Source organism: Pseudophryne corroboree, chromosome 9 (assembly GCF_028390025.1).
Source record: "Pseudophryne corroboree isolate aPseCor3 chromosome 9, aPseCor3.hap2, whole genome shotgun sequence".
NCBI lineage: Eukaryota > Metazoa > Chordata > Amphibia > Anura > Myobatrachidae > Pseudophryne > Pseudophryne corroboree.
Genome location: NC_086452.1, coordinates 343651078 through 343669178, shown reverse-complemented (window position 1 = coordinate 343669178; position 18101 = coordinate 343651078). Strand labels below are relative to the sequence as shown.

At 48.4% G+C, this 18101-nt stretch overlaps 1 protein-coding gene across 3 annotated transcripts in view; it reads right to left on the bottom strand.

Moving 5' to 3' along the window:
• LOC134957026 (ubiquinol-cytochrome c reductase complex assembly factor 5) overlaps positions 1 to 18101 on the bottom strand; it is a 38584-nt gene that overhangs the window by 11421 nt on the left and 9062 nt on the right. For all 3 annotated transcript variants that reach the window (XM_063938807.1, XM_063938809.1, XM_063938808.1), the window contains exon 2: positions 6589 to 6749. In XM_063938807.1, the coding sequence (XP_063794877.1) occupies positions 6589 to 6749 (161 nt within the window). The remainder of the gene's footprint in view (positions 1 to 6588; positions 6750 to 18101) is intronic.

Here is an 18101-nt window from a genome sequence, read left to right as displayed (position 1 = left end):
CCTAGCTTGGATCAGAGTAGGAATGACTTTGTTCGGAATGCCCTTCCGAGCTAAGATCTGGCGTTCAACCTCCATGCCGACAAACGTAGCCGTGGTAAGTATTGATAAGCGAACGGCCCCTGCTGTAGAAGGTCCCGGATCCTCCAGCAGTAATTCCAGAAGATCCGCGTACCAAGCCCTTCTTGGCCAGTCCGGAGTAATGTGGATCGCCTGAACTCTTGTTCTTTTTAGGAGTTTGAGAATCCTTGGAATGAGTGGAAGTGGAGGGAACACATACACTGACGGGAACACCCACGGAGTTACCAGGGTGTCCACCGCCACTGCTTGTGGGTCTCTCGACCTGGAACAGTACCTCCGAAGCTTCTTGTTGAAGCGAGAGGCCATCATGTCTATTTGAGGTACTCCCCATCGGCTTGTTACCTCTGCAAATACCTCCGGGTGGAGGCCCCATTCTCCTGGATGGAGATCGTTTCTGCTGAGGAAGTCCGCTTCCCAGTTGTCCACTCCGGTAATGAAGATCGCTGACAACTCCACTGCGTCCTTTTCTGCCCAGAGGAGGATTCTTGTTACCTCTGACATGGCAGCTCTGCTCTTCGTTCCGCCCTGTCGGTTTATGTAGGACACTGCCGTTACATTGTCCGACTGAACCTGAATGGCTTGATCGTGCAGAAGATGTGCCGCTTGAAGAAGGCCGTTGTATATGGCCCTTAGTTCCAGAATGTTTATCAGAAGGATGGATTCCAGACTTGACCACTTTCCTTGGAAATTTTCCAGCGGGGTGACAGCTCCCCAACCTCTGAGACTTGCATCTGTGGTTAGAAGGATCCAATTGTGAATCCCGAACCTGCGGCCCTCAAATAGGTGAGAAGTTTGCAGCCACCAGAGAAGGGAGAGTCTGGCTTTCGGCGACAGATGTATCAGCCGGTGCATGTGAAGATGTGATTCTGACCACTTGTCCAGGAGATCCAGCTGGAAGAACCTTGCATGGAATCTTCTGTACTGCAGAGCCTCATAGGAGGCAACCATCTTTCCCAGAAGGCAAATGCACTGATGAACCGATACCCGGGCTGGCTTCAAGACATCCCGGACCATTGATTGGATCACCAACGCTTTCTCCACTGGTAGAAACACCCTCTGCACTTCCGTGTCGAGTATCATCCCCAGGAAGGGTAGTCTCCTTGTCTGCTCCAAATGTGACTTTGGAAGGTTCAGGATAAACCCATGATCTCGGAGTATTTGAGTTGAGAAAGCAATACTCCACAACAGCCTCTCCCTGGAAGATGCCTTTATCAGTAGATCGTCCAGATATGGAATTATGTTCACTCCCTGCTTGCGGAGGAGGAGCATCATCTCTGCCATGACCTTGGTCAACACCCTCAGTGCTGTGGAGAGACCAAATGGCAATTCTGGAACTGATCGTGACAGTCCTGTAGTGCAAACCTTAGATAGGCCTGGTGAGGTGACCAGATCGGAATGTGAAGGTATGCATCCTTGATATCCAGGGATACTAGGAATTTCCCTTCCTCCAGACCTGAGATAACCACTCTCAGAGACTCCATCTTGAAATTGAAATACCCTCAAGTAGGGATTCAATGACTTTAGGTTCAATATTGGTCTTACGGAACCGTCCGGTTTCGGTACTACAAACAGGTTTGAGTAATAACCCCTGTTTAGGTGAGGTGGAAATGGAACAAAGACATTTGTGTGTACCAATTTTTGAATGGCTTCCTGCAGGATTGTACTTTGTCAGTGAAGCTGGTAAGCCTGATTTGAAGAATCTGGGAGGTGGGAGTTCCTGAAACTCCAGTCTGTACCCCTGGGCAACAATTTATTTTACCCAGGGGTCTAGGCAGGATGACGCCCAGACATGACTGAAATATTTTAGTCTCGCTCCCACCTGCCCGATCTCCAGGCTGGGAGGTCCACCATCATGCTAAAGCGTTTGAGAAAGCAGAACCTGGTTTCTGTTCCTGGGACACTATTGGTGCAGGTTTTCTGGATTTCCCCCCGACCTCCTCTAAAGAAGGGGGGGGACCTTTTGACCTTTTAAATTTTGCGGTCCGAAAGGACTGCAGTGTAGTTGTGTCAGGCTCCGGAGCCTTACCTCCGGCAGGTGCTCCCACGGGTTATTGTCCTGCTGGTTGGCGCGGCTGCGGCGGCAGGGAGCTGCTGGCGGCGGGTCCTCCTGGATGAATGTGCGGCTGCCAAGGGCCGAGGGTCTGGAGGGCCGGGCGCTGCGGCGGGGATCGCTGCGGTAAGGTCCTCTAGTGGTGACACTGTATAGTGTGTCAGAGACAGAAGCTGGCTAAAGCTGTGTGCTAACAACTAAGTATGTCTCCTGTGCTGGGAGCAGCCATGTTGGAGACCAGAGTATTACCAATGAAGTTCCCAATCTGTGTCCAGCCAATCCTGCGTGTTCTCCCCTTACAAAAAGGGTCTGGCTCAGAGGGAGAGTGCCAGTGCTTCAAGTTTCCTCCTTGTGAAAGGTTCTCCAAGTCTGTGCTCCCAGGTTACTTCTGGTTCCCTGGTCCTGGTTGCTCTCATCCATCGGTTACCTAAACGCTGCTGCAGTCCTGCTGTCTAAGTCCGTTGCCACTTGTGGAAGCACTCACGGGGTCCTAGGTCGTAGAGGAGCTCCAGGTGCTAACGGCAGTTCCCGCAGACATCTTTATTTCTTCAAAGTCCAAGTTCTTCAGCTTCGTCTTTCAATCACAAATCACAGTATTCATTTCTTCAAAGTCCAAGTACTTCAGCCTTGTCTTTTAATCATAAAACACAGTCTTCAGTTCTTCTTTACCGGAGTTCTTCAGCTTCACTCTTCAAGTCATTTAACCATAGATTCTAATTCTTCCAGTTTCTTCTATTTCTCCAATATTCGTGTACAGCCTGATTATTCATTAAAACTACAGTTATCTTCCTACGAAGTCCTCCTTTTCTTTATGCCCTCCGGCCAACGTTAACACTTAGTTTGGCTTCCACTCCATGAGGAGGAATTACATTCAGCCACCTTGTTTACGCTCCTCACAGGTAGCAGTCCCTTCAGCCAAAACTGAACCCCAACTTACAAGTTGTAGGATATGATTTCTTAGCCAGTGCAGCTGCGGAAGGAAGAAAAATATACTTACCCGCAGTTGCCGTGGATATCCACGCATCCAGTGCGTCCCCAAACAAGGCCTGACCTGTGAAGGGTAGGTTCTCCACACTTTTCTTGTATTCTGGCTGCATCCGCTGACCATTGGCGTAGCCAGAGTCCTCTGCGTGCCGATACTGCCATGGATGTAGCCCTTGCATTAAGCTGGCCAATGTCCTTCATGGCCTCTACCATGAAACCTGCAGAATCCTGTATGTGACGTAAAATCAAGTCAATGTCACCCGGTGCCTGACCACTTTACTATGGCTCTAGAAATCCATGCACAAGCAATAGTGGGTCTCAGAGCCACTCCTGTAGCAGGGTGGTCTTCTGTATACCGGCGGTCGGGCTCCCGGCGCTCAGTATACCGGCGCCGGGAGCCCGACAGCCGGCATACCGACACTTATTTTCCCTCGTGGGGGTCCACGACCCCATAGAGGGAGAATAAAATAGTGTGGCGCGCGTAGCGTGGCGAGCGCAGCGAGCCCGCAAGGGGCTCATTTGCCCTCGCCACACAGTCGGTAAGCCGGCGGTCGGGCTCCCGGCGCCGGTATGCTGGTCGCCGGGAGCCCGACCGCCGGCCAGCCGTAGTGAACCCATGTAGCAGGGTATAGCGATTTGAGCGTAGTCTCAATCTTGCGGTCAGACGGCTCCTTTAAGGAGGTTGAGCCAGGGACAGGTAAAACAACCTTTTTTTGACAACCTAGATACAGAAGTGTCCACTATAGGTGGGTTTTCCTACTTCTTTCTATCCTCTTCAGGGAAAGGGAAAGCAATGATAATTCTTTTAGGGATCTGGAATTTTTTCTCTGGGTTTTCCCAGGACTTTTCAAACAAGGAGTTTAACTCCTTAGAAGCAGGGAAGGTAAGGTAGGATTTCTTATTTAAGGTAAAATAAGACTCCTCTGCCTGCTCAGGTACCTTCTCAGTAATATGCAAAACATCCCTAATGGCTTCAATCATTAGCTGCACCCCTTTAGCAAGGGTTGCATCCCCCCCTGCACATCCCCATCAGCGTTCCCTGTGTCAGAGTCGGTATCAGTGTCAGCTTGCATTATCTGGGCAAGTGTACATTTCTCTGGGTATGTAGGTGGGTTTTTAGACAAAGTAGTGGGGGTTGTATACATCATATACTCCACAGATTTTCTCAAAAACTGCGTCTCTTTTTCAGTATGTGACATCCTTGTTGAAATCTGGGATATCATCCCCCTTAAAGAATTCCCCCATGCGGGTTCGGATTCAGAAGGCTGAGAACCTATATTGCAGTCTTGAGTACATGGAATAGACTCCTCAGGAGAAGATAAACATTCTGCAGCACAGGACACAGAGCCCTTAGACATGGTAATGTGGGATATGCACGCGCACACACACACACACAGGAAAATGTCACAGTTTCCCCCAGAGTACCTTCAGAGAGTCACAGAGTATAAGGAGCCAGCCAACCCGCACCCTTGTAGACTGTTACTATGATAAAAGCCCGGCGCTAACTAGTTAACCTTAATAGGGTAGCTAGTACTGTTATCACACTCCCCCTTCCTGTCTATAACACTCTGGTACCGCAGAGGTGTTGCTGGAGTAATGTGGAGGGCAGCGCTCCCTGTCAGCGTCCTGTCTTATGATCTGCATGGAGAAAATGGCGCTGGCGAGTGCTGGATCCGTTCTGAGAGGAAGCCCCGCCCCCTGTAATGGCGCGCGGCTTCCCACACTTATTCTTTATACTGGCCTGATGTTTTTATGTGTTAACAGCGGGATTAGCCCCTGTTAACTAATGTGACCAGTGTAGGGTTAATGCACTGGTTCAGGACGCCCCTCAAGCGTCGACATGTGCATGTTGCTGAACCTTCTAGGAGCGCAGCCTGTCAGAGCTGCGCTCCAACCCTTGTGCCGTCATACCCGCCGGCGACCCACTAATCGGGCCGCCGACGCTGTACTCCCCACTCTTCTATCTTCTGGCTTTGTTAGGGGGTGGCAGCCGTGCTGCGGGAGTGGGCGGCCGCCTCGTGGATTTGCGATCGATTCCCTCAGGAGCTCAGTGTCCTGTCAGTGGAGTAGAGAACCATTAACTCTTTATTAAGTTGGTTCCTACTCCCCCTAAGTCCCACGAAGCAGGGAGACAGTTGCCAGAAGCCTTCCTGTAAAATAACAAACTCTAGAAATAAAAAAAACTAAGAAAACTTCTAGGAGCTACCCTAGCTGTGACCGGCTCCTCTGGGGACATTTTCTAAACGGAGTCTGGTAGGAGGGGCCTAGAGGGAGGAGCCAGCCCACACTATTAAACTTTTAAAGTGGCAGTGGCTCACAAAGGATCCGTCTATACCCCATGGTACTAAATGGAATCCCAGCATCCTCTAGGACGTAAGAGAAATAAAATTATTCTATCTTGGTCTGAATTATCTCATTTACGGAGCATATATGAAACATTTCACTTTCAAGAGATTCTGCAGCACAACGTAGGCGAGGCATAGACAACACTAGAGCCACAAGTTGGCACTCAAGGATGCTTTGAGTGGCACTCACAAAAAAAAATGCTGGGCTGTTTCTTTCCTCCTGCTCTGCCTCCTCTCATAGATCGCTTTTCTGCACACTAGACCAGAGAACCCATCCGTGGTCTACATACCCAACAAAATCCGTGCCTCTGGTGAGTGAACCCTGCCACAATTAGTTATGCTCACTGTCGAATAACAGTACAAGATTCTGAAACACATCTTTGTCTCCAGACTACAAATGATTAACCTAACCTGTGCAAACTAGCTTCACATAAGAAATTACAGCGGAGCCAATAACATTTTTAATAGGTTCCGGTATGAATGGTCGACCATGTTATGGTCGACAGTCATTAGGTCGACCACTATTGGTCGACATTGACACATGGTCGACACATTAAAATGGCCGACACATGAAAGGTCGACACATGAAAAGGTCGACATGAGTTTTTTTACTTTTTTTGTGTCGTTTTTTGCGTAAAGTGACTGGGAACCCCAATTAGTGCACCGCGTCCCCTCGCATGGCTCGCTTCGCTCGCCATGCTTCGGGCATGGTGCCTTCGCTCCGCTACCGCTTCGCTCGGCACAGATTACCGTTCCAATCGTAGTCCACTTGGATCGTAAAGTATGGAAAAGTTCCCCAAAAGAAAAAAAAAGTTAAAAAAACTCATGTCAACCTTTTCATGTGTCGACCTTTCATGTGTCGACCATTTTCATGTGTCGACCATGTGTCCATGTCGACCAATAGTGGTCGACCTAATGACTGTCGACCATAACATGGTCGACCATGTGAACGGATACCTTTTTAATACCTACCAATTCATTTAGAAATGTTTGTATTTATTGAAAAAGTGTTAGCATTCCAGATTTGTTTGTGGCATGTAATGTTGGGAATCGTGTCCCCAAAGAGAAACACATTGCTTTCTACTGACATAGGACATTACAAGGAAGATTCTGTAATAACAGGGAACTTACAAAAGGTCTCCCTGCCGATCCGAACATTGATCATAAACCATTCCATGGCTCCTCCCAGAATGAAAAAGAAAGGAAGAAAGCGGTACATGCCAAATCTCTTTTTCCCTGGGACCTTATCCAGGAGGGTTGCTATTGTGCTTCTCCTGTCCATGGCTAGATATCTGCAAAGAGAGGGAAACATTCACTGATGGTTCAAGAGGACAGTAATATTCAAAGAGCAGATGAGTAGCAGTAGAGTGGTGGATAGTGTATTAGTGCCTTGATCAAAGATGCGTTACTGGTAGCAGTGACACCCGGTGGGTTGGGGTCGGGGGTCCTGGTGGTCAGCATACCGTTGCGGGCTCACTGTGCTCGCCACGCTGCAGGCTCGGTGGTTCACCACAGGTTCTGTTCCCACTATATGGGTGTCGTGGACATCCACGAGTAGGATTAGTCCTGAGACCCTGCCGGCATTCTGGCGGCAGGGATCCCGGCGTCGGTATGCTGACCACCGGGATGGTAACCGCATCCCCACCCGGTGCGGTAGGACAGATTAAGTGCGCTGTGCCTGCAATAGGGTGTGTGGCCTTGTGGATATGGGTTGTGTCCTCACAGCCCGGACCCCCATTTTGTTACTCCAGGGGTCCCGGAGATGCGGCCTGCCTCCATGGACCAGAGTAAGTGAAGTGTTGGCTCTTGCACAGCGACAGAAGCCAGGTGCTGCACTTAATATCACAGTGCAGCACACTGCTCCTGTCACTGAAGAGCAGTCGGCACTTTGCCATCACCCCTCGGCAGCTGACACCCGGGTGCGGGCTGCACCCCCCTTGTGATGCCACTGCTTGACCACAAAGAGGTAGGTGAAGGAAAATAAGAATTTACTTACCGATAATTCTATTTCTCGGAGTCCGTAGTGGATGCTGGGGTTCCTGAAAGGACCATGGGGAATAGCGGCTCCGCTGGAGACAGGGCACAAAAGTTAAGCTTTAGGATCAGGTGGTGTGCACTGGCTCCTCCCCCTATGACCCTCCTCCAAGCCTCAGTTAGGATACTGTGCCCGGACGAGCGTACATAATAAGGAAGGATTTTGAATCCCGGGTAAGACTCATACCAGCCACACCAATCACACTGTACAACCTGTGATCTGAACCCAGTTAACAGTATGAGAACAGAGGAGCCTCTGAAAGATGGCTCACTACAACAATAACCCGATTTAGTTAACAATAACTATGTACAAGTATTGCAGATAATCCGCACTTGGGATGGGCGCCCAGCATCCACTACGGACTCCGAGAAATATAATTATCGGTAAGTAAATTCTTATTTTCTCTATCGTCCTAGTGGATGCTGGGGTTCCTGAAAGGACCATGGGGATTATACCAAAGCTCCCAAACGGGCGGGAGAGTGCGGATGACTCTGCAGCACCGAATGAGAGAACTCCAGGTCCTCCTTAGCCAGGGTATCAAATTTGTAGGATTTTATAAACGTGTTCTCCCCCGACCACGTAGCCGCTCGGCAAAGTTGTAAAGCCGAGACCCCTCGGGTAGCCGCCCAAGATGAGCCCACCTTCCTTGTGGAATGGGCATTTACATATTTTTGGCTGTGGCAAGCCTGCCACAGAATGTGCAAGCTGAATTGTACTACAAATCCAACGAGCAATAGTCTGCTTAGAAGCAGGGGCACCCAGCTTGTTGGGTGCATACAGGATAAAACAGCAAGTCAGATTTCCTGACTCCAGCCGACCTGGAAAACTATATTTTCAGGGCCCTGACAACATCCAGCAACTTGGAGTCCTCCAAGTCCCTAGTAGCCGCAGGTACCACAATAAGCTGGTTCAGGTAAAACGCTGACACCACCCTAGGGATAAACTGGGGACGAGTCCGCAGCTTTGCTCTGTCCGAATGGACAATCAGATATGGCTTTGTGAGACAAAGCCGCCAATTTTGACACTCGCCTGGCCGAGGCCAGGACCAACCGCATGTTCACTTTCCATGTGAGATATATCAAATCCACAGATTTGAGTGGTTTAAACCAATGTGATTTTTGGAATCCCCAAAACTACGTTGAGATCCCCCAGTGCCACTGGAGACATCAAAAGGGGTTGTATATGCAGTACTCCCTTGACAAACTTCTGGACTTCAGGAACTGAAGCCAATTCTTTCTGGAAGAAAATCGACAGGCCGAAATTTGAACCTTAATGGACCCCAATTTGAGGCCCATAGACACTCCTGTTTGCAGGAAATATAGGAATTAACCTAGTTGAAATTCTTCCGTGGAGCCTTCCTGGCCTCACACCATGGAACATATTTTCACCTAAACTGTGATAATGTTGTGCGGTCACCTCCTTCCTGGCTCTGACCAGGGTAGGGATGACCTCTTCCGGAATGCCTTTTTCCCTTAGGATCCGGCGTTCACCCGCCCCTGCGTCAACGCAGCTGCGGTAAGTCTTGGAACAGACATGATTCTTGCTGAATCAAGACCCTTCTTATCTCTTGAAGTTCCGGTTACCAAGTCCTTCTTGGCCAAACCGGAGCCACGAGTATAATTCTTACTCCTCTCCTTCCTATAATTCTCAATACCCTGGGTATGAGAGGCAGAGGAGGGAACACATACCCGACTGGTACACCCACGGTGTTACCAGAGCGACCCAGCTATTGCCTGAGGGTCTCTTGACCTGGCGCTTCAGGTGGGACGCCATCTTATGACCACCTTTGGTCTTTCCCACGGTTTACAATCATGTGGAAACTTCCAGATGAAGTTCCCACTTTTCCGAGTGGAATTCATTCCTGCTGAGGAAATTCAGTTTTCCACTCCCGGAATGAACACTGCTGACAGTGTTATCACATGATTTTTTGCTCAGCGAAAAGTTCTTGCTGTCATTGCCCTCCTGCTTCTTGTGCCGCCCCGTCTGTTTACGTGGGCGACTGCCATGATGATGTCCGTGACTTTGAAGCAGAGGTCTTCCTAGGCTCAGAGCATTGGAAATTGCTCTTAGCTCCAGTATATTCATGTGGAGAAAAGTCTCCAGACTTGACCACATTCCTTGGAAATTTCTTCCCTGTGTGACTGCTTCCCAGCCTCTCAGGCTGGCATCCGTGGTCACCAGAACACAGTCCTGAATGCTGAATGTGCTGTCCTCTAGAAGATGAGCACTCTGCAGCCCCCACAGAAGAGACACCCTTGTCCTTGGAGACAGGATTATCTGCTGATGCATCTGAAGATGCGATCCGGACCATTCGTCCAGCAAATCCCCCTGAAAATTTTTTGCGTGAGATCTGCCGAATGGAATTGCTTCGTAAGAAGCCACCATTTTTCCCAGGACTCCTGTGCATTGATGCACTGATACTTGGCCTGGTTTTAGGAGGTTTCTGACTAGTTCGGATAGCTCCCTGGCTTTCTCCTCCAGGAGAAACACCTTTTTCTGGACTATGCCCAGAATCATTCCTAGGAACAGCAGACGTATCGTCGGAAAAACGCTGCGATTTTTGGAATATTTAGAATCCACTCGTGCTGTCATAGAACTACTTTAGATAGTGCTATTCCGACCTCCAACTGTTCTCTGGACCTTTCCCTTTTCAGGATATCGTCCAAGTAAGGGATAATTAAGATGCCCTTTTCTTTGAAGAGAATCTTTTCGGCCATTACCTTGGTAAAGGCCCGGGGTGCCGTGGATAATTCAACGGCAGCGTCAGAAACTGATATTGACAGTTCTGTACCACGAACCATAGGTACTGAGTGACTCCATCTTGATTTGAACCTTTGTATGTAAGTGTTCAAAAATTTCAGATTTAGAATATGTCTCACAAAGCCGTCTGGCTTCAGTACCACAATATAGTGTGGAAGACTAATACCCTTTTCCTTGATTGTAGGAGGGGTACTTTGATTATCACCTGCTGGAAATACAGCTTGTGAATTTTTTCCCAATACTGCCTCCCTGTCGGAGGGAGCCTTTGGTAAAGCAGACTTCAGGAACCTGCGAGGAAAAGATGTCTCGAATCTCCAAACTGTACCCCTGGGATAATACTTTGTACGATCTAGGGGTCAACTTGCGAGTGATCCCACTGCACGCTGAGACTCTTGAGACGACCCCCCACCTCACCTGAGTCAGCTTGCACGGCCCCAGCGTCCTGCTGAGGACTTGGCAGACTCGGTGGAGGGCTTCTGTTCCTGGAAAGGGGCTGCCTTCTGCAGTCTACTTCCCTTTCCTCTATGTCTGGGCAGATATGACTGGCCTTTTGCCCGCATGCCCTTATGGGAACGGAAGGATTGAGGCTGAAAAGACAGTGTCTTTTTCTGCTGAGATGTGACTTGGGGTAAAAAGGTTGGATTTCCCAGCTGTTGCCGTGGCCCCCAGGTCCGATGGACCGACCCCAAGTACCTACTTTCCTTTATACGACCATACTTTCATGTGCCGTATGGGATCTGCATCACCTGACCACTGTCGTGTCCATAACATCTTCTGGCAGATATGGACAACGCACTTATCTTGATGCCAGAGTGCAAATATCCCTCTGTGCATCTCGTATATATATATATAGACTGCATCCTATTAAATGCTCTATATCACTAAAATATTTTCAGTCAGGGAATCCGACCAAGCCAACCCAGCACTGCATTTCCAGGCTGAGGCGATCGCTGGTCGCAGTATAACCACCGTATGTGTGTATATACTTTTTAGGATATTACTCCAGCTTCATATCAGCTGGTTCCTTGAGGGCGGCCGTATGATAAGCGTGTGAGCGCCTTATCCACCCTAAGGGGTGTTTCCCAACGCGCCCTAACTTCTGGCGGGAAAAGGTATAACGCCAATATTTGCTATCGGGGTAAACCCACGCCTCATCACACACTTCATTTTATTTTATCTGATTCAGGAAAAACTACGGTAGTTTTTTCACTGCCACATAATACCCATCTCTGTGGTACTTGTAGTATCAGAAATATGTAACACCTCCTTCATTGCCCTTAACGTGTGGCCCTAATGAGGAATACGTTTGTTTATTCACCGTCGACACTGGATTCAGTGTCCGTGTCGACCGACTAAGGTAAACGGGCGTTTTAAACCCCTGACGGTGTTTTTGAGACGTCTGGACCGGTACTAATTGTTTGTCGGCCGTCTCATGTCGTCAACCGACCTTGCAGCGTGTTGACATTATCACGTAATTCCCTAAATAAGCCATCCATTCCGGTGTCGACTCCCTAGAGAGTGACATCACCATTACAGGCAATTGCTCCGCCTCCTCACCAACATCGTCCTCATACATGTCGACACACACGTACCGACACACAGCACACACACAGGGAATGCTCTGATAGAGGACAGGACCCACTAGCCCTTTGGAGAGACAGAGGGAGAGTTTGCCAGCACACACCAAAAACGCTATAATTATATAGGGACAACCTTATATAAGTGTTTTCCCTTATAGCATCTTTATATATATGTCTAACGCCAAATTAGTGCCCCCCCTCTCTGTTTTAACCCTGTTTCTGTAGTGCAGTGCAGGGGAGAGCCTGGGAGCCTTCCCTCCAGCCTTTCTGTGAGGGAAAATGGCGCTGTGTGCTGAGGATATAGGCCCCGCCCCCTTTTCGGCGGGCTCGTCTCCCGCTCTTCAACGGATTCTGGCAGGGGTTAAATATCTCCATATAGCCCCCGGAGGCTATATGTGAGGTATTTTTTGCCAAATAACAGGTTTCCATTGCTGCCCAGGGCGCCCCCCCCAGCGCCCTGCACCCTCAGTGACTGCCGTGTGAAGTGTGCTGAGAGCAATGGCGCACAGCTGCAGTGCTGTGCGCTACCTTAAGAAGACTGAAGAGTCTTCTGCCGCCGATTTCTGGACCTCTTCTCTTTTCGGCATCTGCAAGGGGGCCGGCGGCGCGGCTCCGGTGACCCATCCAGGCTGTACCTGTGATCGTCCCTCTGGAGCTAATGTCCAGTAGCCTAAGAAGCCAATCCATCCTGCACGCAGGTGAGTTCACTTCTTCTCCCCTAAGTCCCTCGATGCAGTGATCCTGTTGCCAGCAGGACTCACTGTAAAATAAAAAACCTAAAACTAAACTTTTCTAAGCAGCTCTTTAGGAGAGCCACCTAGATTGCACCCTTCTCGGCCGGGCACAAAAACCTAACAGAGGCTTGGAGGAGGGTCATAGGGGGAGGAGCCAGTGCACACCACCTGATCCTAAAGCTTAACTTTTGTGCCCTGTCTCCTGCGGAGCCGCTATTCCCCATGGTCCTTTCAGGAACCCCAGCATCCACTAGGACGATAGAGAAAATTGTGATGCTCTCCACTCACTGTTTTAAACATAAAACAACAACAAAAACTGTGACAATTACATGTGCTCCCTGTCAAAAACTGTGGCAAGAGACAAAATTATATTTTTAATTATATGTGACCAAAACGCATGAATGTTTGCTTATCAATAGTGAAAGCAGGTCTCAATAACATTATTCCAGGTTATATATACAGATGAAAATAGTTTTAGTGTCGATCCTCTCCTGGGAGATGTAGTGCACCAACTGATGCCATGCCCCGATACACTTCACGTCAGCAGAGTGCTGGATTGGAGCAAGGTGCTTTCAGATTACATTTCAATGAAGAGACAGAGTGTGTGGCGATACTCCAGTTAAAAGTGCCCTCTAATCAGCAAATTGCTAATGAGAGATGTGTAATTCACGACCAATAAAAATACCAGTATATCAGCAACAAAATCCTTATTGTAAAAAGGGGTGTAGTACTGGTGACCGGCGGTCTCCTGACCGCCGGTCAGCTTACCGACGCCGGGATCCCGGCAGCATACCGACGCCGGGATCCCGGCGGGGAGGGGCGAGTGCAGCAAGCCCCTTGCGGGCACGCTGCGCTCGCCACGCTGCGGGCTCGGTGGCGACCTGCGGTCGCCACGGGTTCTGTTCCCACACTATGGGTGTCGTGGACACCCACGAGTGGAAATAGTCCCTGTTGGTCGGCATGCCGACCATAGGGATAGTGAGCCGTCGGGCTCACGGAGGAGGTCATGTGACTGTCGGTCAGCTGACCGGCGGTCACATGAATACCACCCGTAAAAAGAGACATTTAACGTACAGTAATATTGTTCAGATAGCAGCTTTCTCATAATTTATACGGACAGCATTCAGCACCAAGCCACTTCTCTGACAAAGTGCTTTAGGGTTGGCTTTCCAGGAGTGGATCTACACTAGAACTTCTCAATGTGCAATATAATATGGAACATTTCCATAGAGGCCTTCTTTGGCAGTTGATAGAAAGCTGTTGCTATATCAACACTGCATCATTTCTGAAGCAGTGACTCCATATAAATAAAGAATAATGATTTTTTATTATTATTATTAATGCAGTGGCTCCTTAAAAATAAAGGATAATAATAATAATAATAATAACAATGATAAATGAAGTAGTGCAGTAAGTAACATCATCAAACTATATCAGGCAGAATATCCAATTAGCTCCTGGGCTTTCATGGTGCTAAATGACAGCCATTCAATTAGGTCCTACATTTCTGCATATAGGGGGTCATTCCAAGTTGATCGCTCGCTAGCAGTTTTTAGCAGCCGTGCAAACGCTATGCCGCCTCCCACTGGGAGTGTATTTTAGCTTAGCAGAAGTGCGAACGAAAGGATCGCACAGCGGCTACAAAATTTTGTGCAGTTTCAGAGTAGCTTCAGACCTACTCAGCGCTTGCGATGACTTCAGACTGTTCAGTTCCTGTTTTGACGTCACAAACACGCCCTGCGTTCGCCCAACCACGTCTGCGTTTTTCCTGGCATGCCTGGGTTTTTTCGAACACTCCCTGAAAACGGTCAGTTGACACCCACTAATGCCCACTTCATGTCAATCACTCTGCGGCCAGCAGAGCGACTGAAAAGCTTCGCTAGACCTTGTGTGAAACTACATCAGCCGTTGTGAAAGTACTTTGCGCGTGCACATACGCATGCGCAGAAGTGCCTTTTTTTGCATCACCGCTGCGCAGTGAACATTTTCTGCTAGCAATCAACTCGGAATGACCCCCATAATGCAGGTTTCCCTCCCAGGCTCAGATGCTGTGAGGAAAGAGGGGAGTTAAATGCAGCCTCTGGGGTTTAACATGCGCGAAAACTCATAGATTCTAGCATTTTACGCAGAATCTATAGGTTACCATGTGTTACATAATTTGGGAAATGCAGAATAATTGAATAGCTCCAGGCTTTAAACCCAGAGTTTTCCCTGAGCAATAAACCCTGTGGCTAAATGGATATGCCCCACAAAATTCAATTCTATAATAGTAAGTAAAAATACAATATGAACGGACAGTTTACTTTTTCAGTCATATATACCTGGGAAAAAATATTACACATTTCTACAATATTAACCTGTTACATACAGTACACACGCTATATATTATAAAATATCATATATAATAAGAATTTACTTACCGATAATTCTATTTCTCGGAGTCCGTAGTGGATGCTGGGGTTCCTGAAAGGACCATGGGGAATAGCGGCTCCGCAGGAGACAGGGCACAAAAAAGTAAAGCTTTTACCAGATCAGGTGGTGTGCACTGGCTCCTCCCCCTATGACCCTCCTCCAGACTCCAGTTAGGTACTGTGCCCGGACGAGCGTACACAATAAGGGAGGCAATTTGAATCCCGGGTAAGACTCATACCAGCCACACCAATCACACCGTACAACTTGTGATCTAAACCCAGTTAACAGTATGATAACAGAAAGAGCCTCTTAAAGATGGCTCCTTAACAATATAACCCGAATTTGTTAACAATAACTATGTACAGTATTGCAGATAATCCGCACTTGGGATGGGCGCCCAGCATCCACTACGGACTCCGAGAAATAGAATTATCGGTAAGTAAATTCTTATTTTCTCTATCGTCCTAAGTGGATGCTGGGGTTCCTGAAAGGACCATGGGGATTATACCAAAGCTCCCAAACGGGCGGGAGAGTGCGGATGACTCTGCAGCACCGAATGAGAGAATTCCAAGTCCTCTTTTGCCAGGGTATCAAATTTGTAGAATTTTACAAACGTGTTTTCCCCCGACCACGTAGCTGCTCGGCAGAATTGTAATGCCGAGACCCCTCGGGCAGCCGCCCAAGATGAGCCCACCTTCCTTGTGGAATGGGCCTTAACAGATTTAGGCTGTGGCAGGCCTGCCACAGAATGAGCAAGTTGAATTGTGTTACAAATCCAACGAGCAATCGTCTGCTTAGAAGCAGGGGCACCCAACTTGTTGTGTGCATATAGTATCAACAGCGAGTCAGATTTTCTGACTTCAGCCGTCCTTGAAATGTATATTTTTAAGGCTCTGACAACGTCCAACAACTTGGAGTCCTCCAAGTCGCCAGTGGCCGCAGGCACCACAATAGGTTGGTTCAGGTGAAACGCTGATACCACCTTAGGGAGAAAATGCGGACGAGTCCTCAGTTCTGCCCTATCCGAATGGAAGATTAGATAAGGGCTTTTATAAGATAAAGCCGCCAATTCAGATACTTTCCTGGCGGAAGCCAGGGCCAGTAACATAGTCACTTTCCATGTGAGATATTTAAAATCCACCTTTTTCAATGGTTCAAACCAATGGGATTTGAGGAAATCTAAAACTACATTTAGATCCCACGGTGCCACCGGAGGCACCACAGGAGGCTGTATATGCAGTACTCCTTTAACAAAAGTCTGTACCTCAGGAACTGAGGCCAATTCTTTTTGGAAGAATATTGACAGGGCCGAAATTTGAACCTTAATAGATCTCAATTTGAGACCCATAGACAATCCTGATTGTAGGAAATGTAGGAAACGACCCAGTTGAAATTCCTCCGTCGGAACACTCCGATCCTCGCACCACGCGACATATTTTCGCCAAATGCGGTGATAATGTTTCGCGGTGACTTCCTTCCTTGCCTTAATCAAGGTAGGAATGACTTCTTCTGGAATGCCTTTCCCTTTTAGGATCTGGCGTTCAACCGCCATGCCGTCAAACGCAGCCGCGGTAAGTCTTGAAAGAGACAGGGACCCTGTTGTAGCAGGTCCCTTCTCAGAAGTAGAGGGCACGGGTCGTCCGTGACCAACTCTTGAAGTTCCGGGTACCAAGTCCTTCTTGGCCAATCCGGAGCCACTAGTATTGTTCTTACTCCTCTTCACCGTATAATCTTCAATACCTTTGGTATGAGAGGCAGAGGAGGAAACACATATACTGATTTGTACACCCAAGGTGTTACCAGTGCGTCCACAGCTATTGCCTGTGGATCTCTTGACCTGGCGCAATACTTGTCCAGTTTCTTGTTGAGGCGAGACGCCATCATGTCTACCATTGGTCTTTCCCAACAGTTTATTAGCATGTGGAAGACTTCTGGATGAAGACCCCCCTCTCCCGGGTGAATATCGTGTCTGCTGAGGAAGTCTGCTTCCCAGTTGTCCACGCCCGGGAAGAACACTGCTGACAGTGCTATTACGTGATTCTCCGCCCAGCGAAGAATCTTGGCAGCTTCTGCCATTGCACTCCTGCTTCTTGTGCCGCCCTGTCTGTTTACATGGGCGACCGCCGTGATGTTGTCCGACTGAATCAACACCGGTTTTCCTTGCAGGAGTGGTTCCGCCTGGCTTAGAGCATTTTAGATTGCTCTTAGTACCAGAATGTTTATGTGAAGAGACTTTTCCAGGTTCGTCCATACCCCCTGGAAGTTTCTTCCTTGTGTGACTGCTCCCCAACCTCTCAGGCTGGCGTCCGTGGTCACCAGGATCAAATCCTGTATGCCGAATCTGCGGCCCTCCAATAGATGAGCCTTTTGCAACCACCACAGAAGATATACCCTTGTCCTTGGCGACAGGGTTATTCGCAGGTGCATCTGAGGATGCGACCCTGACCATTTGTCCAACAGATCCCTTTGGAAAATTGTTGCATGGAATCTGCCGAATGGAATTGCTTCGTAAAAAGCCACCATTTTTCCCAGGACTCTTGTGCATTGATGTACAGACACCTTTCCTGGTTTTAGGAGGTTCCTGACAGGTCGGATAACTCCTTGGCTTTTTTCTCGGGAAGAAAAACCTTTTTCTGAACCGTGTCCAGAATCATCCCTAGGAACAGCAGACGTATCGTCGGAAAACAGCTGCGATTCTTGGAATATTTAGAATCCAGTCGTGCCGTCGAAGAACTACTTTAGATAGTGCTCTTCCGACCTCCAACTGTTCTCTGGAACTTGCCCTTTTTAGGTCGTGCAAGTAAGGGATAATTTAGATGCCTTTTTTCTTTGAAGAAACATCTTTTCGGCCATTACCTTGGTAAAAAGGCCCGGGGTGCCGTGGATAATTCAAACGGCATCGTCTGAAACTGATATTGACAGTTCTGTACCACGAACCAGAGGTACCCTTGATGAGAAGGACAAAATTTGGACATGGAGGTAATCCTTGATGTCCAGGGACACCATATAGTCCCCTTTTTTCCGGTTCGCTATCACTGCTCTGAGTGACTTTATCTCGATTTGAACCTTTTATGTAAGTGTTCAAAACATATTAGATTTAGACTATGTGTCACCAAGCCGTCT